Raw genomic sequence first — 26731 nt, 5'->3', positions numbered from 1 at the left:
GCGCCCCAGATTCGATTGTGCAACCACCAACCTACTTATGCTTTCTCTTGCACAACAATGCTCTACTAACACCAAACAAGAATACCGCCAAGACCCTGTATGTGTGTGTGTGTGTGTCTATGTGTAGAGGTACTACAGAACTGGCCTATCAGTTGTGAGGTGGTTCTGTGATTTTTCATTCAAAAGGTAAAGTAAGTGATTTTTTTTTTTAAGTTAGCATTTCATATATCAACCATGGACCGTTGTTCCCAGCATCTGTGTCTCATTGTTAACTTTGGCACCTGTTTTGAAGAAAGAAGCTTTAATAAATAAAGGAAAGGAAACTCAAGACCGAACCGTAATAAATAATCATCATCATAATAACTTAAATCTCAATAAATATTTTCTCTAGATTTGTCTCTGACCGGATGCATTGCACCAAGTAGTCTTTGTTCACTCACGACGACCTCAAATAGAAATGTAGTCCTTTAAGTAAGTGACCTTTAGTCCTTTTTGTAAACCAAGAAGAAAAAAAGATCCACATTTTTTTTTCATGGCGCAGCCGAGGCAGGAGCAAGTGGTTAAAAACACAACTTGTATTCAGAGAGAAGATGAAAAGAAAACTCTTATTTCTCCCCCAATTCCAATCATCATGCTTGAGTTCAATTCACAACTTTTGTGTTGGAACTGCTTTTCAAAAGCGGGTGGAATTTTAGCTAGCTAACTGGAAGCCCTGCTCTCCAATATACCAATGGTGCAATCCTGTTCATATCTACTAAAAAAACCAAATCTCAACAAGATCAATGGGCCTTATCCCCACATAAGCAGGTATAGAATGGCAGGCTAAAAATATTTTTGCTGACACCTTAGGCTTGCTACTCAGGTTACCTCTGTGGTGTGAGAGCTTCGAGAGTGCCACGACTTCCTGCTCCTCCAGGTAACATGAGAAACCCAGTACAGTGGTACCTCGGGTTACATACGCTTCAGGTTACATACGCTTCAGGTTACAGACTCCGCTAACCCAGAAATATTACCTCAGGTTAAGAACTTTGCTTCAGGATGAGAACAGAAATTGTGCTCCGGCGGCGCAGCGGCAGCAGGAGGTCCCATTAGATAAAGTGGTGCTTCAGGTTAAGAACGGACCTCTGGAACAAGGTACTTAACCCGAGGTACCACTGTACATGGAAAGTCTGTTCCTCTCCATTCTCACGTTAACCTAATTTTGTGAAAGCTGATACTGTTGAGCAGAGAAGCTACAGCATAGCTGGGGGGGGGGGTGTCTCCTGACTGACGGTGCAAGGAGGAGAGGACTTCGTAATAGCCTGGTGGGAACAGACAGGAGTGGTGCTGCTGTGGTTTCTATAATACCAGGGTATGCTGCAGGCATGCCAACTCTAGGGGGCAGAGGTGCCATCAGCTCCCTCAATATTCCTTAGCAGGGAGCTCAGCCCTCCAAAATATTAAAGGGGTGGAAGAGGCCAAGCCACCAAGCATGGTCAAAAGGTAGGTTCCTTCTGGGCATGAGAGAGAGAAGGAGCTGCAGCTAGTGAAGCCTCGCCTCTTGATGATACGTGTCACGCACATGACATCACAGGCGCGCGCCAGGCAGCTGAACCTCCCCAATCGTTGACCCAAGGCAGTGCCTGGGGCAAGCTGAGTAGCAGGCTTAAGAGTCCCACATTCTACTACCTTGCTACTTCACTTCTTTCCATTTTCCCGCCTGCTTTGCCTCAAGTGGCAAATTCGCCATTGATGTTTGCCGCTGAAATGCGCCGGCAGGTATTTGCACCCGCCGTTTTAACTGGTTTTCGTGTTTTAACGTTTTTCTATGCTTTAAATCATTGTTTTGTTTTGTTTTGTTTTTTAGTGAACATCTTATCTTTTTTTTGTAAACCGCTTTGAGGCTTCTGTGACAATCTCTAGCGGTATATAAATTTTATGGAATAAATAAATAAATAAAGGATCCCTGCCCCTCTGCCCAATATTTTGGGGTCAAGGCCAGTGGTGGGTGGTTGTTCCTTCCAATTCCGTAACAGAAAAAACCCAAAGAGGAGCGGAGCAAAATATCCGACAGAGATTGTGTTGTTAAGCACCTGCCTTGCCAGGGTTCGCTAACAGTGGATCGCCTTACAGCAAATGTTGTAAGTCTCTTCCATCCATCTTGGATCTCTGCCCCTGAGCATTGATGCTTATTTACCTTCCTGTAGAAACAAAACGCCCCAGCGGTTGTATCCTATCCAATTCTCCTGTGTTGGATTTCTAACAACCAGGCTCCCACAATTATTATTATTATATTTAGATTGATTTATATCCCGTCCTCTTGTTGTTGTTCTCCCATATGCTTGGTCCTCTTGCCTTCCTCTGAAGCCATCATTCCATCTTCTTGGGAGCCTTGGACCCTTCTTTAGCAGGAATGCAATATCAAACCCAAAAAGGATGTCAGACACACCCACATCTTTTCGCGGAATGTTTTTTCAGTATGTGATAAGTTGATAGGTCATCATCCAAAAACGAAACATCATCATCATAGGCAATGGGTCTGCAACAAGGCTGTGGTCTGATTTTGTCACTGGCCAACTTTCTGTTTTGGGTTAAATTGTTTAAAATTTGGTCATACACGGTTACAGCGGACTCGCAGGAACCACTACAATACCGGAAAATCAACTCTTCTTTGGTGTTGTATCCCAAGCCCAAGTCAGTCACATTTAAGTGCATCTCAGTTAAGACACAATCCCGGTTCCTTCCCTTCGGATCTCTCCGTCCTTTTCTGCTGCTGGAATTATTATTGTTCTTTGCTGCACGTTGACGGTTTCTTTCCCTTTTGGAGCTATATGGCGTTGGTTTATCTGGTGACCTCTTCAGGATTTTTATAGTGGCTTGAATGAAATCTTCTACGTCACCAAGCCGCTTGGGATAATCCTCAGAAATATTAGCTGTTTTGAAAATACAGAAAGAAAATAGTTTGTCAGATGAACATGTATTGCGAAGAACCTCTTTTTATATACAGGCGTGTATAAATGTATATGTAAATGTGTGTGTGTGTATGTGTGTGTATACATACACACATGCATACATACATGCATGCGCGCACACGCGCGCGCACACACACACACACAGTTGTACCTTGGTTGTCGAATGGAATCCATTCTGGAAATCTTTTTTACTTCCAAAGATGTTCGACAACGAAATCACAGCTTCTGATTGGCTAAAGGAGCGTCCTGCAGCCAATCAGAAGCTACATAAGCTATGTCGGATGTTCAGGTTCCAAAGAACATTCGCAAACTGGAATACTCACTCCGGGTTTGTGGCATTCAGGAGTCAAAATGTTCAAGTCGCAAGGCATTTGGACATACGACTGTAGTACACACACACACACACACACACACAGGCATATTTTATATACTTGCATGCTTTCTCTCTGAATGCATAATTATTTAAATGCATCTTTTGATAATTGCGGCTGCAATCCTATGCACACTCACCTGGGAGCAAGTCTGAATGAGCTCAATGCATAGGACTGGTTTGTAGCTCAGTTCAGACCTGCACGTTAAAGCAAGAGGAGCAGACCACCTAAATTCACCATGGTAGCATTCCTCAAGCACCCCTTCTCTGCAATGTATGAACCAGTGTTCCCCATCACACATTGGGAGGTTGTGTTTGGTTCCAACCCATCTTCCCTTTGCATCTTCCATTCTTCTTGGTGTGCCATGAGTAGAATACCTTTAGAGAGGACTGTACCCTAAATCAAAAGAGGCTTGGGGACTGAATGTGGCCCTGCAAGCCTCTCTAACGGACCTTTGGGCATATCCACTTCTGGCCCTACCTTACATTCCCTTGTGTGCTTTTCCTTGGACACTGATAATGTCTCTTTGTGGAAGATGGTTAAAGTGAGAAGTGCCATCTTGCTAGTTACTCCGAAAGTTTTTTAAGCATTTTGTAAGGCACCAACCAGATCTTAAGCACATTTGGGCTTGTAAATGTGATCATCCTTTTATTAGTGGGAAAAAGCCCTCCTTGCACTACACTCATGCTAACCCTATCTTGTTAAATATGTGTTTGCCTAGCTTAACATTAAGAGAGATAATTTGCTTTATGAACAAAACTTGATTGTCCCCCTCTTAAAAGAGCAAAGCCAAACAAAGTTGTGTTGGGGTGTGTGTGTTATAGTTATTGTTTTTGACATTGATACGTATTTTTGTGTTTTCATGTTGTAAACCGCCATGAGATCCTCAGATAGAGAATTAGTGTAGAAAATAAAATAAAATAAAATAAAATAAAATAAAATAAATAAATAAATGGGACTGCACTTTCTTCAAAGAAAATGCTTTTTAAAAGAAAAAATCTTGCATGGTCATGGTGAGGAATGTGTGCTGGTCTTTAGTTGGGGTACTGTTTAGGGAGGGTTGTAGCAGGGGAGATTGTTGCTGCTACTGATTAATTTTTTGTATCCTTATTTTTAAACCTTGCTTTGATTTATGTGGAAATTGTTCAGTTTGGTTGTGTACTTTTTGATGTGTTTTGTTCATTGTTTTTGACTACCATGGTTATATTTGTAACTATGCAATTTGTTTCATGCTGTAAGCCACCTTGAGCATGGTTTTAGCTGTGGAAAGGTGGCATACAAATACATGCGGCCCCCAAGGAGTTGCGCAGAAGAGAATCTGGCCCCTGAGCTGAAAAAGTGCTCCCCGGCCTTGCCTTAAACAAATATCCTTCCTGCCCTCCCTGACCCCAGTATATTTAGATGTTCATCAACCGCTGGCCTGTGAAAGTGCATGAAGTCAATGAGCCGTTCTCATCTTTTCACCTTCCCGCAGCCTGGTTTGAAATGAGCAGACGTAGCAGGCTAGGAAGCAGAATATAATCCTCGCGTTACAAGCCCTTCTCAGTAATGGACGTTACCAGAAAGGAATCAAAATTCACCTGTTGGCCTTCTGAAATGGTGACGGGGCTTAAGCAATTAAAGGAACTTCTTGTATTAAGAAGAGGCTTCGTGCATGGCTTGGGTGAAATGGAGACCCGTCAGCGGCATTCGTTAACGGAATATAACATCAAAGATGCTGAGATCAAATAATCTTTAAATGATTAATGGTGTTCAGGTTCATTATCTTCCTTGCTGGCTCACCAGTGTGTCAGAGGAAGAACAGAGGGCAACCTTTCCTCCATCTTAGAATTCCCACAAAATCTGACACTCTCACTGGTGTCCTCTCTCTCTCGCTCTCTCAGGTGGCTTGTTAAATGTCCTGAGGCAGTACTGGAACAAGCCAATACTTTGGAGCGGGAGGAATCAGAACTGAAGTCGCTTAGTTAGTTGTCCCCCACTGCCATAATGGTTCCACTTGCATCTCCCTTATCAGGTGAGAGGGAGAGGCAGAAACAGGCTGGTTTTAAACTCCAGATATAACGAATGTTTCAATATAATCTGTAGGCTGTATATACATTTAAAGCTCATATATTAAAAGAACCATGGGAATTGTAGTTCATCCCTTGGAGAGTTACAATTTTCAGGACAATTAATATGAACTGCAGTTCCCAGGGGAAGTTGTGTGTTTTAAATACCTGGTGTGTAAGCAGCCATAATCTCACACTTTAGTCCAAGAAAATTGGGGGGGGGGGGTCTACAAGAGTTGGGTTTAAATCTCTCCTCAGCCACAGTCTGAAATCTCCTCATGAATTATATTCTTATGTTATTTATTTATTGGATTTCTTAACTGCCCTTCACCATAAGGTCAAAGGGCAGGTGGGTAGGTAGGTAGATAGATACAGATATATCTCAACTACGATTGCAGGGTCAGGTCAGTTCATATGGGAGAGGCGGTCTTTGGCGTATTTATTACAGGTAAGGAGGGCCCTGAAAACACACTTCTCGAGTGTCAATGGCCAGGTAAAGAGATGTGTCTTTTGTACTCGCTGAAAGGTGTATAGTGAAGAAGCGAGACACACCTCTGTTGGAGAGGGAACTCTACAGGTAAAGGTAAAGGACCCCTGGATGGTTAAGTCCAGACAAAGGCGACTATGGGGTGTGGCACTCATCTCGCTTCAGGCTGAGGAAGCCAGATTTTGCCCACAGACAGCTTTCCGGGTCATGTGGCCAGCATGACTAAACCACTTCTGGTGCAATGGGACTCCATGACAAGTGCTAGAGCGCATGGTAACACTGTTTACCTAACCCGCCACAGTGGTACCTATTTATCTATTTGCACTGGTCTGCTTTCATACTGCTGGGTTGGCAGAAGCTGGGAGAGAGCAATTGGAGCTCACCACCATCGAGCGGATTCAAATCGGCAAGCCCAAGTGACTCAGTGGTTAAGACCTATATTTACCTTTTACTTATGACATCATCCAGCATGAGCAGCCCTTAATTTAAATCTACCCAGACCCAATGACCATTATCTAAGAACTTTCTTCATGTGCCTCCTCTACAAGAGGTCCAAATGGTGGCAACACAAGAACAGGCCTTTTCTGCAGTGGCTCCCCGTTTGTGAAAAGGTTTCCCCAGGGACGTTTGGATTTTTATCTTGTATTTTTATGAACTGCCCTGAAATCTACAGATGAAGGACAGTATACAAATGTAATACAGTGGTACCTCAGGTTAAATACTTAATTCATTCCGGAGGTCCGTTCTTAACCTGAAACAGTTCTTCACCTGAAGCACCACTTTAGCTAATGGGGCCTCCTGCTGCTGCTGCGCCGCAGGAGCACGATTTCTGTTCTCATCCTGAAACAAAGTTCTTAACCTGAAGACTATTTCTGGGTTAGCGGAGTCTGTAACCTGAAGCGTTTGTAACCTGAAGCATATGTAACCTGAGGTACCACTGTAAAGACTAATAAAATAATTTTAAATAGAAGCAGGGGAACTACCCAGAGGTTAATATTGATGGAAATATTTTACATTTATAAATCTCAAATGACATCTGGCAATGGAAGAACCCGCCATCTAAAGCTGAGACAACCCTAAATGACACCTCAAGTGTGGCGATGGTGGAGATGTCTGATTTTCATGAAAGGGCCGGGCAAGGGAGAAAGAGATGAAATATCCCCACTCCTCCCAGTTGTCTTCTGGTATCGGAGCCCAGGAGCAGGAGGGAAGTGGCAATGGGGATACAGACTGTAAGAGGCAGGAGGACTTGGCACCTCTCACACCCCTACAAATTGCCCCTCCACACCCAATATATCCTACTTGGGCAGACCAGGGTTTAAACAAAAATACAGTGTAGAGTGGTACCTCGGGATAAGAACGGGATCCATTCCAGAGCCCCGTTCGCATCCTGAACAGAACATAAGACACGACTACGCGTCTTGACGCTTCCGCGCATGCGCACAACGTAATTTTGACCGTCTGTGCATGCGCGAGCGGCGAAACCCGGAAGTAACGTGCTCCGTTACTTCCAGGTCGCTGCGGTGCGCAACCCAAAAATACTTATTCTGAAGCGTATTTATCCTGAGGTATGACTGTGCTGAATTTCCATGTTGGAAACCAACATCCAAATCCCCACTCCGTTATGAAGCTTAATTTCCTAAGCACAAGCAGGATCTCATTCAGGAAGTGAGAGGGTATTTATATCTGCCCAATCAAGCCACGGTCAACCCGCAGGTGGATGCATATAGCCCTAGTTGGATGAACGCTTAGCGGCTGCAAGCAGTGCTGCCCATGCAGTTCCTCCCCTCGATCTGGCTGCCAGGTGCATGCACAGAGCCCTGTTAGGAAATAAGCGATAATGCCAGGCAGCTATTTGGGGGGGGATGCCGGACAGGGGAGGGGAAGCACTGGATTTAGTTCTGCTTCTGCCTACTGAACAGCTGATCGGCATGATTCTTTCATTGTGCACAGACAGACTTGGCCGCCCGGCGAAAATGCCGTCTGATATGTGCCTATGTGTGTGTGGTCTTCACCTGTTGCCCACTACTTCCTCCCAGAGTACACTTGATTCCCTCTCGGACACGCAGCCGCCGGACTGCGTGTCGGCCTGCATGGCGCAGGAAAGGGCTTTGATGAAGCACTGAAGGAAGTTGCCACCTGTCCGCCTCTGCTCCTTGCAAGCCACTGTGAGAGGCAAAGGAAGCTTTCGACAGATGGCGAAGAATGGTTTCTTCAGGCCGCTTATGCAAACGGCAAACAGAATAACAGAATTTTGCAAGGCAACCCAAATTCTGCTTGCAGAATAAATTGCGCACGCAGGAAATAGTATGCAGATGTGTGTCCTTTTTTTTGCATAGTCAGGGTCAGTCAGCCATGAGTAAAAGAAAGAAATTCAGTAGCTGAGAGCTACAAAACTGGAATGTTTGATTTTGCAGTAAAACAGTTTAGGGAGCAAAGGGCCATTAATGGTTCTGCACCAACCCAGAGGCAGAGCTCAGCTGGAGTGCGGCAGGACTCTGTCCTAGACCCTGTGCTTGTCAACTTTTTTTTAATGACATGATTTGGATAAGAGTATAAAGGGAATGCTTTTCAAATTTCAAATGACATGAAGCTGGGGAGGGACAGAAAACAGAGAGCAGATGGCCTTGACTGGCTGGCACGCCAGGCCAAGGCCAACAGGATGAACTTTGAGAAGGCTGCTCCACCACCTTTTATATGGGGAGCGAATTTGACCCACAGAGCAGCAGATCTCAACCTGATGTTGTTGGACTACAACTCCCATCATGTCGCCCTTCCTTCAGAAGCCACCTTTGGCAGTCTTATTTTAATTCATAAAAGTATTTATATACCTCTGTCTCACACAAAATATCTATTTTCATCAAAAAAGAAAAGTGAGTTCACAAGACACCCAAGCATTCCCTCGTCTACGCTCTGGGCCGGAGGGTGAGCAGGGTGGAAGGAGAAGGGAATGGAGACAGTTAGGTCTTTTGGTCAACGTGCATCATTCCTTGAAAGGAAATGTGGCTTCTCTCCAAAACGTGAAGAGGGAAACCCAGGAAAGATTCCAGTGGGAAGAGAGCGAGAGAGGAGGAGGATCAGACGAGGCAGAAAGCGAAAGAATGCAGATGTGGTTTTGCATCTGCTGGGAAGATGCTGAGAAGGCAAAAGAGGCTTGAGAATCCCTCTCTCTCACAGGAAAGCAACAGAGGAGAGGACTGTGTGATTTGCAGCAACAATAATTACCCTGGGAGCACAGTGCCCTATGTGCTGCAATGAGCATGGGTGGCCTGCGGAGAAGGGAAGTGGGCGTATGTGGCATATTCTGGGTGAACCTGACTGTGGCCCGCTCAGTCTTGTGCTTCTTTCCATCCTCTTTATATGTCCAGCTGTCCTTTGTCAACAACAAATTGTCACTGTTTTTTGTGTTGAATATATGCTAAATGGTAATTTATGGACCCGGGACACGGGTGGGGCTGTGGGTAAAACCTCAGCGCCTAGGACTTGCCAATCGCATGGTCGGCGGTTCGAATCCCCGCGGCGGGGTGTACTCCCATCGTTTGGTCCCAGCACCTGCCAACCTAGCAGTTCGAAAGCACCTTCGGGTGCAAGTAGATAAATAGGGACCGCTTACCAGTGGGAAGGTAAACGGCGTCCCGTGTGCTGTGCTGGCTCGCCAGATGCAGCTTTGTCACGCTGGCCACGTGACCCGGAAGTGTCTGCGGACAGCGCTGGCTCCCGGCCTATAGAGTGAGATGAGTGCACAACCCTAGAGTCTGGCAAGACTGGCCCGTACGGGCAGGGGTACCTTTACCTTTACCTTAATTTATGTACCTAATAGGTATCTAAAGCCATTTGCACATAACATCATAGGAGCCTACACAACACAAAAAACACTGTTGCTGTATGTAGGTTTTATTTTATTTGTTTTTTATCTTATATTTTTGAAAGGTACATCCCTTTTTTTATTCCTTTAACTTTTTTGGTGGGGCCCAAGAGAGTGGGCCCCTAAGCTATAGCTTATACATAAATCCAGCACTGGGCTGCTGGACATTAAGGACCAGCTTTCAACTTCACATTTAGATACTACTACTAGGTGTAGCTAACCCTTTTGGTCTCCTACTCAGGTTAAGGGGTGATATGATAGCCATGTTCAAATATATAAAAGGATGTCATATAGAGGAGGGAGAAAGGTTGTTTTCTGCTGCTCCAGAGAAGCGGACACGGAGCAATGGATCCAAACTACAAGAAAGAAGATTCCACCTAAACATTAGGAAGAACTTCCTGACAGTAAGAGCTGTTTGACAGTGGAATTTGCTGCCAAGGAGTGTGGTGGAGTCTCCTTCTTTGGAGGTCTTTAAGCAGAGGCTTAACAACCATATGTCAGGAGTGCTCTGATGGTGTTTCCTGCTTGGCAGGGGGTTGGACTCGATGGCCCTTGTGGTCTCTTCCAACTCTATGATTCTATGATTCATTTTGCTCCACTGATATGGAGGGGAACTGGACTGTCAGTAATTTGTGGCAATCCTATTTCTGGTAGCTGGCGCTTCTAGGTGATTTGGCATATTGATATGCTAGATACACAGTTTACATATTGCACCCTGAGAAGCATCGAATCTGCACAAGCCTTCAGTTTGCACCTAGATGTGGGATTCTTTCTCATAGCCTAAAAGAGCCCATTTAGCTGATGGACTTTGAATTTAAGCCCAAGGAGCATTGTTCCGCCTCCCAGCCATTGGTGTGTCTCCTTCCGCTTGGTGAGCTCTGACTCATTCTCCACGAACAAAAGCTGCCACCTCATTGACTTCATTAGGGATGCTTTGCACTCAGCAGTGCCGCCAGATTTCAAAACAAACAGACAGAGGTTTGCCCTTCCTTGTATTCATGCAGAGGAAGCGGCAAGTATACTGAAAGTACACATGTTCCTGATTATTCGCAATGGCAAGAATGCTGATGGAATCACTAGAGTTAAGGAATCCCAGCACTCCTTTGGAACCAGGCATGTAGAGACTTCTGGTTCACATGCAACCTCCTCCTCATAAGAAAGAGGAGGGCAAGCAAGTAGAAAAGTCAGTGGTGGCCCCACAAGAGCACACCTGTGAATCTTTTTGGTTTCATAGCAATTGAACTACCATGGCGTCTAATCTCTAGTAAGGTATCCTCAACAACCTCACCAGACTACCATTCCCAAGTCTAAAACCACCAAACGATAAAACACAGTGATAACCATATGTGTGAACCCTCAGACCCAATGATGCCAATGGGATTACAGTTTCATGGTGAATGAGTCAGCCTAGTCCTCTTAATTCCCAGTGGCTTCTGCATGACTGGGCCTGAGCCGTCAGTCATACTTGCTATATTTCTGCTTTTGGGTTTAGATCTCTCTCAGCTCTAGGCTGGGAAAGGAGGAACCCTCCCAGGAGAGCTGGTTAAACACATGTCCAAACTTGGTGCCAGGACAACCAAAAGCATTTTTTTTTCCAGTAGTTAAGATGGATAGAAGTTGAAAGGAGGAAAGGGAACTTTTTCTTACAGTCCATTTGGCCAGCATAAGGAGTCAGCAGCCGGTTGGAGGTGTGATCGTCTTCAGCTCCCTCTAGCACTGAGCGGGTCTGGCCATCAGGAAGAGGAAAGGTGGAGATTGTGTTGAGTAGCAACATGCAGACAGCCACCACATCCCATAACTTCATCTTAGATTTCCTTCCAGCACAGGACCCTGGCAAACAGGAGAGAGACAGGACATTAGCGTTTGCATCTTCTCCACTGATCCCATCCACACTGCTCCATGGCTCAGTGGCAGAGCATCTGAATGCAGAGAAAATTCTAGCTTCAATGCCCAGCATCTCCAAGTTGCGCTGGGAGAGACTTCCTGCCTGAAACCCCAGAAAGCCGCTGCCTGTCTGTGGACAATACTGACCTAGATGGACCAGTAGTGTGGCTTATAAGTTCTTATGCCATGTGCCAATCCCTGGCCTCTATCTCATATCCCCATCTTGGCAGTCTGCTTTAAAGCGCCAAGTCTTCTGGGGCTAGAACGCTGCCGTTTCCATCTTCCCTTACAATAACAAACACAGTGCTTGGCGCTGAGGCCATGTTTATTAGAAGCAAGCAATAACTCGTCTTGCTGGCCCTGGTTCTGTGACTCAGCTGCTGGTCAGGGTGGAGAAAGGAGGTGGGCACTTGCTTTAAAGAGCCTTTGAAAGGAACCCAACACTGTCTTCTCAAAGGCTGCTGCCAGACAGCGGATCTGTTCAGGTGCTAACTGTTGAGGGCCAACCTCAAAGGCCTTCCCTGCTCTCTGTTTCTATGTTCCAAACCTTACGCTGTGTCTTTAAACTGAGCTTGGACCACACAACCCTTCAGATACACAGCAAACACCAACACACCCACCCTGCTCCATCAACAGCACATTCCCAAGTGACGCGAGCGCTCAAGTTTCCCTCACACCCATTGGCAGCATGTCTGGTTACTGTGTTCATACAGGAGAGAAAGTGTCATGAATACTATTTTTGAAAAATCAACCATACCTTTTAGTATCACTGTTTATTCATTTCCACTCCACCTTCCTCCCTTGCAAGGAGCTCAAGGTGGTGTACATGACTCTCCCCTTCCTCATTTAAATCCTCACAACAACCCTGTGAGGTAGGTTAGCTAAGAGGCAGTGACAGCCCAAGGCCACCCAGCGAGTGGGGATTCAAACCCTGGTCTCCCAGCTCTGACACTCTAACCAGGCTGCACATTTATATTAGAGACACAGGAAACCCAAAAGCTAACGAACAAAAAGCAGCCGAGGTAAATGTCACGTGTAAAAGCAATCATGCAGAGCTTTCTGCAGCACTTGACTGGCCTGTCTTCAGCCCCATGAAGTAATAATTGAGCGCACACAGAACATCCTTCTCTCATGACAATGAACAGCCCACTCAGGGCCGCCCAAGGCATTGGGCTGCCTGAGGCCTCTCCCCGGCCTTAAGGGTGCATTCATGATTATTTGTGCTCAGGATTACCGTATTTTTCGCTCTATAACACGCACCCGACCATAACACGCATGTAGTTTTTAGAGGAGGAAAATCCGTAGGCATGCCACCCGTAGGCATTTCCTCCATAACACGCACAGACATTTCCCCTTACTTTTTAGGAGGAAAAAAGTGAGTGTTGTGGTGCAAAAAATATGGTATATCAGGTTGGAGGGGGGAAGAATGATTATTGGTTTGTAGGGTTTTTTGTTCTTGCTTTTATCATGTATTTTGTGCTTTTATATTGTATTTTTTTACGTTGTGAACCACCCTGAGTTCTAAGGATGAAGGGTGGCTTAGAAATGTAATAAATAATAATAAGCAGTCTGCTTCAAAATAGCATTTATACGGGCAAAAGGTTCAGGGTGGCCATACTGCTTCATTTCCAATCAGAACATGGCAGCAGGAGATTTTGCGTATTAAGTTATAATCCAAACATGCATGTAGAACCTTTTCTTCAATTACATAGTATTGGAAATGGGGAAAAAACCCAACACCCCCAAATGCAACCGAACAAGAGAGATTTAAGCATCATATACATAAAAGTACAAAACTTGTTTCAGCCCTGTTTAAGCATAGTGCTTAAAAATCACTATTATTTTTCTTTTTAAAAAATCCTTGTATTTTTCAGAATTTTAGCACAATTTTCTCCTATTACAGACATTTCTGTAAGCAGTTTTACCAATATATCCATATTTGTGCAAGCAATTTTGCCCAACAGAATGCATTTTTGCCCATCATATTTTTTTACTAACATATGCATTTTAAAGTGCAGCTTTAAAACAGAGGACTGTTACAAAATTCAGAGAAGCGCAAATTTCAAATGATAGCTGTGTCTCAGTTCTCGTACTGGTTCGAGAAGTGCAAATTACAGTGGTACCTCGGGTTAAGTACTTAATTCGTTCCGAAGGTCCGTACTTAACCTGAAACTGTTCTTAACCTGAAGCACCACTTTAGCTCATGGGGCCTCCTGCTGCTGCTGTGCCACTGGAGCACGATTTCTGTTCTCATCCTGAAGCAAAGTTCTTAACCTGAGGTACTATTTCTGGGTTAGCAGAGTCTGTAACCTGAAGAGTATGTAACCTGAAGTGTATGTAACCCGAGGTACCACTGTACATGCTTCCTCGTTAAAATGCAAAATGTTAGAATATCTCTTCTGCCCCATTGCCAGTAGTGGATTGGGCAACATGTGTGTGTTGCAACAACTAATGTGGTTTTAAGTGCTTTAGTCGAAAGCTTCCAAGTTTGTGGCGAACAAGAAAAAGGAAGAGTTGGGAATGGCCCAATGGAAATAATCAGTAGAAAGGCTCTGACCCGGGTCTTCTTACTCTCATGGTAGAAAGGACCCCCTCCTGAGTACGATGCCTGCTCAGAATTGCACAGATAATCTTGCTCTCTCAGTAAGTGGAAGCAACGTAATACTGTACTGGCAAGGCAGGTAAGCAAAAAAGCCCCATTGTGCCCCACTGACCGCTACTGTTAGTTGGTATGGGAGAGACCCTTTGCACATGCTCAAACTGGACTCCCCACTGTGCATTAGCACTGGGATTCAGGACAGCTTCCGTAGCTTAAGGTTCGCCCCTGGTTCCGCATGTTTTCGATATTATTATTTTTTTAAAGGGGGAATTCAGATTGGGTTACATTTAAAGGGCCTTTGATATGTAAACTTTACAGAAAGTGGGATACTTTGGCTTTCACATCAAAGTAGCAGTGATTTGGCAACTTTCAGTCATAAAGTGTTATGTAGGCACCAGTTTGGCCTGGTAAAGTGAAGAGAGAAAGAGGGAGGGAGGGAAGGGAGAACAGGAGGAGGCATCTGCAAAACTGGAAGGACGTGTAACTCTCTCTTGGCTGAGTTTTCCTATCCTAGTTGAAACTATTATCCGCCTTGCAAACTGGCAATCTGGGACCAATCAGGCATTTCCCATCCTTTCAGCTTGTTCACCAAGAGCAGGCTGGTGTGTGGACTGCATTAAATTCTTCTGTAAATATTTCAGAACATAGTTCTAGCAGAGAGGCATTTCTGTCTTTCTTGGAAAGTTCTGCCCAAGCGGATCTGAGGTCAGGGGCAAAGGAAACCAGAGCACTTGCAGGTGCTTAATAGAGCCCGGGTGAATACCCTCCCCACCCCTGCAAGCAAACCTGTTTACAGTGTAAAAAAAGACTTATTTCTGCAAGGCTTAGTTAGTTCTGCCACAATAAAAAAATTGGCACTATTGCGCTTGCGCAGAGTGCCTTTCCCTCACCACTGGGTAACCACAAGCAGTATCCTCGGAGCTCCGATTAGGGCTTCTAAGGCAAAGGACGCAAATGAATTCTACACGAACAGGAGACCCGACACTTCTGGATTTCAGCGGGATTACAGCATTATCTGCAGCCCCTTGAAGATGAGACATTTGGATCTGACCCCTTTGGCAGCACATCCGGAACAAATTAGACCAGCCTTAATGACACATGGCACGTAAAGGCAGCTTTCCCCCTCTGTGGGATTTCAAACACCCATGTTTACCGTCACTAGTCTTATGAATTCTGGTAGAATTCTACTGCATATTGGGTTAAGACTTTCTGTTGGTGCTGCCCTAGAATCTTTACGTACATAACATTGGGGGAAGAGGCGCATTTGCACACTTGGGATGTGCATTTGGGTGGCACCAGAGAAGACACAATGGGTCGATTTTCATCCAGCTGACACCAGTAAGTGAAGTCCTGCGCATCTTTTATGCACAAAAAGTGTCACTGTATTTAAAAGGGCTGGGACATCCATGAGGCAGACTGAGGTAACCACCTTGGCTGGCAGAAGCCAATGGACACTGCCAGGGCTGGATTTAGGTTTGATGAGGCCCTAAGCTACTGAAGGAAATGGGGCCCTTTATATGCCCAGCTGTCCTTTGTCAACAACAAATTGTTGCTGTTTTTTGTGTTGAATATTTGCTATATGGTAATTTATGGACTGGGACTGTGAGTTAAACCACAGAGCCTAGGACTTGCCAGTCAGAAGGTCGGCGGTTTGAATCCCCGCGACGGGGTGAGCTCCCGTTGCTCGGTCCCTGCTCCTGCCAACCTAGCAGTTTGAAAGCACGTCAAAGTGCAAGTAGATTAATAGCTACCCCTCCGGCGGGAAGGTAAACGGCATTTCTGTGTGCTGCTCTGGTTCACCAGAAGCAGCTTAGTCATGCTGGCCACATGACCCGGAAGCTGTACACCAGCTCCCTCAGTCAATAAAGTGAGATGAGCGCCGCAACCCCAGAGTCGGTCACGACTGGACCTAATGGTCAGGGGTCCCTTTTGTTGTTGTTGTTGTTTAGTCGTGTCCAACTCTTCGTGACCCCATGGACCCTTTACCTTTACCTAATTTATGGACCTAATAGGTATCTAAACCCATTTGCACATGCAGAAGGTAGACACCCTATATATAGAAATGAGCAAACCGGTGATATTTTAGGGAGCAGGCTACCAGGTGGGGCCCATTACTGACATCATAGGAGCCTACACAACGCAAAACACTGTTGCTGTATATAGGTTTTATATTATCTGTTTTTTATCTTCTCTTTTGGAAATGTACATCCAGTTTTTCCCCCTTTAAATTTTTTGGGGCCCCCCAAGAGAGTGGGGTCCTAAACTATTGCTTGTTTAGCTTATACATAAGTCCGGCACTGGATACTGCCATGGGCATTATGTTCCACTGCCACCACGCACCCTTCTCCTTCAAGCTGCTTCCCCTCTCTGGCTTCAACAGCAGCAGCTTCCAACTTCCGGCCTGTCTTTTGGCTGCAGCTTTCAGCTGCAGCTTTCGACGTCAGCTTTTGGAAACCCAAAGCTGGAAACTGAAGCCAAAGCCAAGCCAAAGCTTTTGACTTGGTCTCTGGCTTCCTTCAGCTGGGCTTTGGGTTTCTGAAAGCCTAAGCCTAAGCCCACAGCATAGCTGTCAACATTTCACTTTTTTAAAAAAGAGAAATTCCCTTATTTCAAATAGGATTCCTCGCAAGAAAAGGGAAAAGTTGACAGCTATGGCCCGCAGCCCAAGCTGGCTTGGCGCATTTCCATATCAGTTTGCATTTTTTAAAAAGTCCTCGTGGAACTATATCAGCTATTTAGTGTAAATTTCCTAACATACACATCTTTCTAGACAATTGTGCCCAATTCCTCCGCCCCAAATCTTTGGATCTAGCCCTCCACATCTGAGGTAATGAGCAAGATTCCTGGTGTCTTGAGCTGCACTGTAAATCAGACACTATGTCTGTGAGGTGAAAGAGGTGGAAGAAGCTGTGGGTTCTTTGCCTCCTCCTGCATAAAGGAATTTAAAGTAAAAGCTGTGCTGGTCACTAACACTTCGTACAAGTATCGCTTTTTGAGTTATGGTCTGGCAACTCTGAGACCTTGTGCAAGAATAAAAACACCCCAGTCTCTTACAGGTGCAAGTCTCTTTCATTTCCAGGCAGCCAGAATTAAAACAGATCATCTTGAATTTGCATGCATTGCGTTTTGTGTTTCAATAAAAAACCAAAACCCACCAAAAAACCAACGCCTCCATTGGCAGACTGCATAGTAAACAAAAAAACCTGTACATCTCCAGTGCTCACCAACACTTAAAAAATGCCCAGTCAAGGTATAGTTCCTTGCTGCTTCTTCATTGGTCTGTTTGTTTTGAATAAAACCGAGGATGACAACAAAACTAACCACCGTAAACATTTGTTGCCATCAAGGTGACCTATGATTCCATGGTTAATTTTATTCATTTTTATTTATTGAATTTCTATATCGCCCTTCTTCTGAGGGACACAGGGCAGTTCGCAATACAAAAACACAGATATAGTAACAAACAAAAACTAACAATCTGTTTCCCTTTCATGACACTCAAAATCAACTCCCTGGTCACCTCACTCTCCCTAACGGATAGGACTGGGCTTACTTTGAACCAATCATCTTCAAAAGCCTTAAAGCTTTTAAAAATTAATTTAAACTCCCAGTTCTTCTTAACTGGCTAGTGGGATGGGCTGTCTGACTAAGAACATCTGTACACTCCCAAAAATACATTATCTGCCTTATCCAAGTTTAACCATCATGGCTGGACCAAAGGATTCCGGGAACTGTCACCTGGTGGATGTGCTGAGAATTTTACATTAATGTTCCCTAGTCCCAACTCACAGAACTGCACTTTCTAGGAATTGTTATTTAAAGCTGTCTGAGCTGTGGATATACCGGTAGCCTATCAAAGTCAATGAGATCATTTGTCTCCTCAAAGAGGCTCTGCAAGGAAAGTGGGAAAGAACACCAATCAGTTGCAGCTTTGCTGTAAAGACAGTGATGATGGAAGCTGCAGTTGCTGAATTTTTAGCCATGATGCAGTTGATCTTTTACCCATCAGGTGGCAACTCTAAGCAGCTCCAGTGATAGCAGGCAGAGACAAAGACAGAATGCTGCCTTGTATTGAGTCAGATTCTTACCCTATCTACAGTGGTATCCCAGGTTACATATGCTTCAGGTTACAGACTCCACTAACCCAGAAATAGTGCTTCAGGTTAAGAACTTTGCTTCAGGATGAGAACAGAAATCATGCTCCGGAGGCGCGGCAGCAGCAGGAGGCCCCATTAGCTAAAGTGGTGCTTCAGGTTAAGAACAGTTTCAGGTTAAGTACGGACCTCCGGAACGAATTAAGTACTTAACCTGAGGTACCACTGTAACACAGTACACTGTAACACAGTACAGTGGTACCTCTACTTACAAACTTAATTCATTCCAGAGGTCCGTTCTTCACCTGAAACTGTTCTTAACTAGAGTTGTGCTTCTGTTAATGGGGCCTCTTGCTGCTGCTGTGCTGCCGGCACACGATTTCCGTTCTCATCCTGAGGCAAAGTTCTCAACTCGAGGTAACTCTTCCAGGTTAGAAGAGTTTGTAACCTGAAGCGTTTGTAACCTGAGGCATTTGTAACTCAAGGTACCACTGTACTGTGTCAGGCAGAAGCTCTCTGGGTCTTTGGGCAGAAGTCTTTCCTTTATCGACTACCTGACCATTGATCAGGAGATGCCCCAAAATGAACTTGGGTTCTTCTGCAATGCAAAGTGACATGGCCTTTCTCCTTATATAAATTACTGATTTTTTTGTGCTCCCCCTCAAAAAAAGAGGGCATTAAGGTGCCAGACATCCTTATCAACATGCCACTTGAAATTAAGTCCTACATTTCCAAGTAGCACGTTTAGGGCCAAAAAAGCAAGAACTAGACGTCTTTTAATCGTTTACATGAGAAATTGCAAAAATTGGTGGATCTACTCAGCAGTACATAACTTGGAGCATCACTTCACATAGCATGCATAAGATCATTTTTGCATTTCATGGTATTTGATCTAGAACAAATACTATTCTCTTGGTCTTTATACTTAAAATCACCATGGTACACTAGACCATGGGTAGGCAAACTAAGGCCCGGGGGCCGGATCCGGCCCACTCGCCTTCTAAATCTGGCCCATGGATGGTCCGGGAATCAGTGTGTTTTTACAAGAGTAGAATGTGCCCTTTTATTTAATATGCATCTCTGGGTTATTCGTGGGGCAAAGGAATTAGTTCATATTTTTTTCCAAAATACAGTCCAGCCTCCCACAAGGTCTGAGGGACAGTGGACCGGCTTCCTGCTGAAAAAGTTTGCTGACCCCTGCGGCTAGACTATCCGCCTTTATAATGGAAAACACTTGATAACAGAGCATGTCTTCTAGGGCTCCCGGTGAACCAGGGGAAGCCACATAGATCCATTCAAAATACTTATTTGCAAAAGCCTTAGGACAGGGCTAGATTTGATGAAGTGAACATGTGTGAGGGCTGACCAAAGTTGAACTTTTTTTAGGATTGAAGTTTACCCCAAAGTTGTGGAGCTTTCTTTAGGATTTAACCCCAAAGTTGTTGAGGTTTTTTTTTAGGATTGAAGTTGTTGAACTTTTTCTACAATTTTGCCCCAAAGTTGTTGAGCTTTTTAGGATTTTACCCCAGGACATATACTGCCACGGGGGCCAGATTAAACGGACCGGCAGGCTGGATTAGGCCCCTGAAACAGACTTTGCACATGCCTGCCTTAGAATAAGGCCCTATATTTCATCAACTGCATCTCAACCCTCAAACAGAGCAGGTCCCAAACAACTCTCTACTTCAGGTGAAGGTCAAGATGGTGTCTCCCATGCCATGGATGAACATGGACCACCTGGGAGTTCAGCACTGGTGATGAGGCAGAGTCCTCCACTGAACCTAAAGGCAGCAGGCTAGCTTAAGCTACTGTAGTGCAGGGGAACTGGCACCTGTCAGTTGCTGGGAATCACAAGCAGGGGTGGTGCTGATGGGCTCAAGTCCTGCTTTTGGCCATCTGGTTGGCCACCATGACAGCAGGATGCTGGACTCAATGGGTCATTATTGACCTGATCCAGCAGATTCTGTTTATGTTCACCTGCAGGACCCTGTCCGATAGCACCTTGCTGCTGCCCCTCACTGTCTGCCACCTGAGGTTGCCGGCTGACTTTGCCTAATAAGAAGGCTGGCTCTAGATAATTTTGTGGAAAAGAAAAAGGGCATACAATAGTTTAAACCCCAGCACCCCTGTTTAACAGGTTGTGGTTACAGCTCTAGAAAGACAACTTCTCGGGTCATCTGAAATGAAAACTTAGGAGAAAGCTCAGTGGTAAGCTAGTTCTTTGCATTGTTCAGGATTGCTTAGCCTGAAATGTCCATAGAATGCAATGTCACAGCTTTCCTGGACAACTGGTCCCATTATTCAATAGTTTGCATAGTTAGGATACCCAATCCAATCCTGCTGTGGAGCCCACTGATGAAATGCTGACATGTCTAACATTTGACCAATGCTCTCTGGCACAGTTTTGCAGAGTAGAACTTCCTGAGAATGTGTGCCCTGTGCCATTTCCCCCAGTATATTTACCTCCCCCTTTTTACCTTCTTTTGCAAACAAGCTATCCGGTTATTTCCCTGATCATGAAATGTAACAACCAAGAGCCACTTGAAAACAAATACAGTGGTACCTCGGGTTACATATGCTTCAGGTTATATACGCTTCAGGTTACACACTCCGCTAACCCAGAAATAGTGCTTCAGGTTAAGAACTTTGCTTCAGGATAAGAACAGAAATCGGGCTCTGGTGGCGCGGCGGCAGCGAGAGGCCTCATTAGCTAAAGCGGTGCTTCAGGTTAAGAACAGTTTCAGGTTAAGAACGGACCTCCGGAACGAATTAAGTACTTAACCCGAGGTACCACTGTACACATCAAGAGGACAAGGCTGTGAATAGACCTTGGATGGAACAATCTATTGGTTAAGTTGAACTCCTTTTGGAAGCTCAAACATTGCTCTTTAGTGTTTTAATAATAAAACAATAATAATTTATTATTTCAACAAAATATTAAAAATACAATAAGATGTTCACTTGAAAATGTTGTATGTGCATGACAAAATGTCTGCTTTCAGCCACTAATATGAAAGATGCATCTTTCTAAAAATGTTCAGTTCTAAAGATGTTAATCTTTAGAGCTCAACATGGGCCGGTGTTTCATAAGCTCAATTTTTGCTTTATAAGAACACTCCTTTACCACAGTATGAATGGATGGTCTTGACTCCAACCTCTTCTTGATAGTGTGGAGCAAAACAGGGTTGCCCTTTATCACCACTTTTCTTTGTTCTCTCTATCAAGCAACTAGCAATGTCTGTTAGAAACAATGCGAAAATAGTGGGTGTAACAATAAATGGGAGATTGCATACTATCAGCTTTTTCGTCGATGACATCGCCCTTATGTTATCTAAACCAGAAACTGCAACACCTGGGCTTGCAAAGGAACAGAGGTACTATGGTGAGGTTACAAGACTGCAAATAAATGAGCCTAAATCTGAAATTATGTGTTTAGGTACTCCATTGCAATCTCGGGCTAATACAAAGCACATTACTGGTTTTTAAAAGTTGTTCTCAAAAACTTAAGTATTTGGTACTAAAAACCTGCATTCCTCAAAGAGGGCAAATTTTGCACTTCTGCTAACATAAATCAGACAGGAATTGAAGTCTTGGGAGGAGCTACACCTTTCTTGGCCTGACCACGTTGTGGTCCTTCCAAAGTTCCCCTATCTGTTTCAACTTTGGCCAATAGCTACAATGCCTAAAGAACTTAGGGCCTGGCAATGACTACTAGGCAAATTTATTCACCAAGACAAGACAGCTTGTCTGTGTGATAGAATTCTATACAGTAACAGAAGCTGAGCTGATTTGGGAGTGCCACACTTATACACGCATTATAGGGTGATTTAGCTAAATTGTCCATTGTGATCCTACTTTATTTATTACTGCAGTTAATAGGTTGTTTCTTAATGTTGTTGTAAATGTGGTAAACATTTGGGGAAAATGCTTCATTTTCATTCATTTTTTTTTTTTAAAAGCAAGCTTTAAAGAGTAACACAGGGCTCTCAAAATAAAGTGAAGGAGAGACCGCACATGTAAACTACTAAAACTAGGGCACTCAAATCCAGTGCGTATTTACAGCTTGTAGCCATAGACCTTTGCAAACAAGGGCATTCATCAGTGGGCCAGCGTATATATTCCTATTTGCAATGAGGTAGTTAAGCATGCAAAAACACTGCAAAAAGCTCCCTTCAAGGCTTGCCTTGGCAATCTACAGTTTCTAAAAGTTCTGCTCTGGTTCAGAATACCTGCCAGGAAATCTGCTTCCTCATCCAATCCCATCGCTTTCCAGCCAAGGTGTTGCAAGGGCTGGTTGTGGTTGGTGGGTGATGAGGGGAAAGCGTTCTGTACAGGCTCAGAGTGGCTGTCCTCCTTTGCCATCCTTTCATATCCCATGGCTGAGCCACAGAGATGCACTTCAAAGGAAGGCAGCCCTTGGACCCAAGCAGGACTTTTTGCTCCCTGAAGTGGAGCCCTAGGGCACCTCCATTCACCCCTCCCAGCTAGGGCCAACACTTAAAAAAAAGTCTTAATGCACTATTCAGACACCAGTTCATGCCTTCAGTGTCCACCCCCTGCTTTTATGGTGTGCCACCATACCTCATGTATACCTCAGTAACTCTCCAGGCAGGCCTTGTAACCAAACCAAACACAGCTATTCTTTTTTAATTGCACTTATATTCCACCTTTTCCTCCAAGGAGCTAAAAGCGACGCACATGGTTCTCCCTCTCCTCGTTTGATTCTCTGCAATGACCTTGAGAGGTAAGTTGGTCTGGGAGGTGTGACTGGCCCAAGGTCACCCAGTGAGTATCATGGCAGAGTGGGGAATCGAACTCAGATCTCCCAGGTCCTAAGCAAGACACTCTAATTGCTACACCACATTGGCTCTCAACCTCCTATGTGCTTGACAACTCCCCTGTTCTCGCAGCCTCAGACAAGCAGCAAACACCAGAACTTGACCACATTCCTGATGGGCCGCCACACACTTTGTGGACCACAAGTTGTGCAGTCCTGCTTCGGTTAGTGCTCAGGTGAAATTACCATTTCAAACCTGTCACTAGAGGGCAGTCCACACCTACTTTGGCTTTGCTGGGTTTGCAGCATCCGGCCCCTCCCCTTTCCTCAATATTTTTGGAGGGATGTCCCTGCCCCCCCCCCATTGTATAACTTTGGGAAGCCAAGCTGCCTCATCGCCATGGAAACCACTTAAAAAACCCCAAGCCTAATCAAATTATTACAGTACTCTTTTGCACATGCAAATCTCTTAACAGGGCAAAGAGAGGGAGAGAGATGCCTTTGACCAATTCCGGACTCAATACACCAAGCAGGTTAAATCTATATAAACAAATTGCACGCGATTTTCTCACAAAAGCCTATCTGTGGGAATGGCTCTTATTTTCAGCCTACCTCTTGGTTAGGCTAGCATGCTGCAGTCTTATGCATTTCCCAGTGAGGTAGCACTGAGAGTCTGTTGCAGGGGGAAGGCAGAGAATTTAAAAAAGTATTGTGGTACCTTAAAGACCAACTCATTTTATTTATGACAGATAAATAGCTTTCATCCAATGCACCTGGCCAAGTGTAGTCCATGAAAGTGTCTGCCTTATTTATGTAAATATATTATTATTGGTCTTTAAGATGCGACTAGACCTTTGTTTTGGTGATTTTATGCATATATACTCCCAACAAAGAGTTACTACTCTTGAATTCTGGGGTAACATGCCCAAGCATCTTATAACTCTCCCCATTCCAAGTCAAATGGCAATAGACCCCTCCCACCTGTCTCTGGCCCTAAAATCGAAAACATCCCTGGATGGGATTAGGGGAAGATTCTGATGCAGGATGGAGCCCAGTTTTGGGCTCCTTCTCTGGGCATTTCCTACCCTCTCCTGCTCTAGGGTGCTAATCACCTGTGCCCAACAACTTTGAATATGCATTAACTACCTCCTCCAGATCCACACCTCTAACGAACTACCTTTTTTAATTCCGGAGGGGAATCGTGTCCCTTCTCTCTCTCCAGAGAGATCACGCACCTCTCCAAAATGTGTTGCCTCTGCGTCGCTCGGTGGCGGCTCCTGATCCCCTACGAACCCCACGGAAATCTTTAGGGAAATAAGGTGGCTCGGGCAATTGCAACCCACGCTCGCTTTCCCTTGGGATCGCGACGCTCCCAGAGCATTCCCGACCTTTGCCGAGGATTTCTCCTCGGAGGGGAAAGGTGAGCGAGTCCCCCCTGCCTCGATGCAAGGCGGCGGTGCTGGGCGTATTCCCTATTTCCAGTGGGAGGAGAAGAGGGCGATCGAAGCGCGCGTCGCCGTCGGATAAGCGCTGCTTCGGACACGTTTCAAGGAGCAAGAAGGCGCTGGCTCGGCGGGGCTGGTGTTGACATCCCAGCACGAGCAGGATCGGGAAACTCTGGGCCTCTGGAGAGAGGCGATTATGGGAGGAAGCTCGGTTCTGGATTCACACAAGAGGTGCCCAGCTCACGCCTGGGGAAAACCCGTCCAGCGCACTTTTTCTTTCTTTCCATGCGCTTTGGTTTCCTTTTCCCACACGATCAGCGGACGCTAGTCGGAGGCTGCTAGTTTAAAGGAAAGGACAATCCACCGTGAGACGGCGGAGCTGACAGCCAGGGAAAAGTTTAGGCGACCGCTTAAGCTTCTAGCCGTCTTGAGGGTTTTCGTGGCACTAAGCTGGTTTGCGATTTAAAAGCCTTGTGGAGCGCACGGTCCCTTGACTCGCCTTCCCGCAGCCCTCCCGTTCAGCGCGGACACACCGCACTGAAAAAGTCTTATTTTACGCATCTCCAGGATCAGTTCCCCCAGGGACACCTTAAGCCCCTTACACCCTAGCGAAACCAGAGAGATTTTTTCCAGGGACACCAAGGATGGACGAACCTGGCTGAAAACCTAGAACGATTTACCTGGAAGTACGTCCCACTGAACTCAGCGGGTCCTACTTCTGAGTAAACATGTCTTGGCTTGCACTGTTATTCAAGGATGCAAAAAATGTCGCCCTTCACTCTTGAAGCTGAGGAAAACCTTGGCATAACAGGGAGGATCTGAGAGACAAGTGTTCTAACCCCCCACTCAACTTGAAACTCTCACCAGGCGACCCTTTGGCCGGTAACGGTCTCTCAGTCTAATCTACCTCACAGGGATGTTGTTAGACTAAAGCGGGAGAGGTAGCGCCATATATATCGCCTTGGTCCAAGGGAAAATAACGAGACAAATTTAATTCCTCCACATTTGAAGCTCTCCAGAGGAAGCGTCTTTTCAGGTGAGCAGGCCGACGGCAAAATATTTAGAGCTGCAGGGCGGGGAGCTATTGTAATTGCACACTTACCTGGGAGTAAGCCCCATTGAAGACAGTGGGACCTTCTGAATAAATAGACATAGGATCCGGGTTCAGATAACCTCGGCCATACTGATTTGGATCTGGGGTGGTGTTGCGAGTGGCCTTAAATAGCAAAGAAGCGCATTCTCCAGAAATCTAAGCAACCGTTGCGTCTGGCTGCCAGAGGCGCACCAGTGGAGAGCTATGGGGCAGGACCCCAGTTCTGTCCAGATCCCACAAGGCTTTCTCTCAACTTCGGCCCGACGTAAGTACCTAACGAATGCCAAACAGTTATTTGGAATGCGCTCATCACCTTCACTATTTTTATTTTATTTTTAGAAGTTCAACAGTGAAGTTAAACTAACCCGCTTGAAATGACCAGAGGATGAGTCTATACTTCTAAAACAAGCTGGTGCCATAAGACCTCCCTGGGGATTTCCCAAACGCCCCCCCTCCCCGGCAGGCAAAGGAGCCCACTTAACCAACGCGAGATGGCGGGATGGAGACAGAAACAACCCACTCTCCAAGAAAATAATTATAAAAAATACCACTTTTAACTCTTGCAAGTTTCCCCTCCCTTTTTGTTAGAGGGCCCTCGCTATTGGCGCTCTTGAAATGTTACCACTCGACTCTGCTGGTTTAGACCCCTGGATTGCGGCGGATCCAGAATAACCAGGGCGGAGTTCTCAAGGTGGGGGAGGTGGGGAGAAGTCGCCCCCAAACTCCTGTCCTCGGAGCAGGCGAGTCTCTCCCCGCCCCCATCCCAGGCCCCTCAACCAGCCAGACCATCGCTGCGCAACTCCCTGAACTCCCCAGCCCAGAGGGGCTGTTTCCCCGGAGAGCCCTCCCCCTGCTTACCTCGGATCTGGTCTCTTCCGACCCAAGGGTGACATGAACGCCCGGGATCCACGGCTCTCCGGCTCAGAGATGCATGTGGAGCCCGGGGCGCGGAGATCCTCGAAGTGGGTGGGCGATATGGGCTGGGGTGGGGAGAAGAGCCTTGCTCGCAATCCAGGCGGGGGAGGGAGCTGTTGCCGCCGCCGCCGCCCCGCGCCCTCCCCCCGCCGCAGCCCCGCAGGTGCAGCCGGGGGGCGCCGCGCCTTCCCCACGCCTTGCG

At 45.7% G+C, this 26731-nt stretch overlaps 1 protein-coding gene and 1 long non-coding RNA gene across 2 annotated transcripts in view; both read right to left on the bottom strand.

The window, feature by feature from the left end:
• Positions 1–13980, bottom strand: part of LOC308597406 — a 47551-nt gene extending 33571 nt beyond the window's left edge. The window contains exon 1 of the long non-coding RNA XR_014012947.1: positions 13722–13980. This is a non-coding gene — a long non-coding RNA (uncharacterized lncRNA). The remainder of the gene's footprint in view (positions 1–13721) is intronic.
• GDNF (glial cell derived neurotrophic factor) lies at positions 1523–26731 on the bottom strand. The gene is made up of 3 exons (XM_081213283.1): positions 26473–26731; positions 11370–11552; positions 1523–2912 (listed from the first exon to the last, which is right to left on the bottom strand). Exons 2-3 carry the CDS (start codon positions 11524–11526, stop codon positions 2419–2421), a joined length of 651 nt encoding a protein of 216 aa, XP_081069409.1. The 5' UTR covers positions 11527–11552; positions 26473–26731; the 3' UTR covers positions 1523–2418.

This window comes from Podarcis bocagei (genome assembly GCF_964188305.1).
Source record: "Podarcis bocagei genome assembly, chromosome: 11".
Taxonomy (NCBI): domain Eukaryota; kingdom Metazoa; phylum Chordata; class Lepidosauria; order Squamata; family Lacertidae; genus Podarcis; species Podarcis bocagei.
The sequence above is the reverse complement of the archived record's forward strand: the minus strand, read 5'-3'. Positions and strand labels throughout refer to the sequence as shown.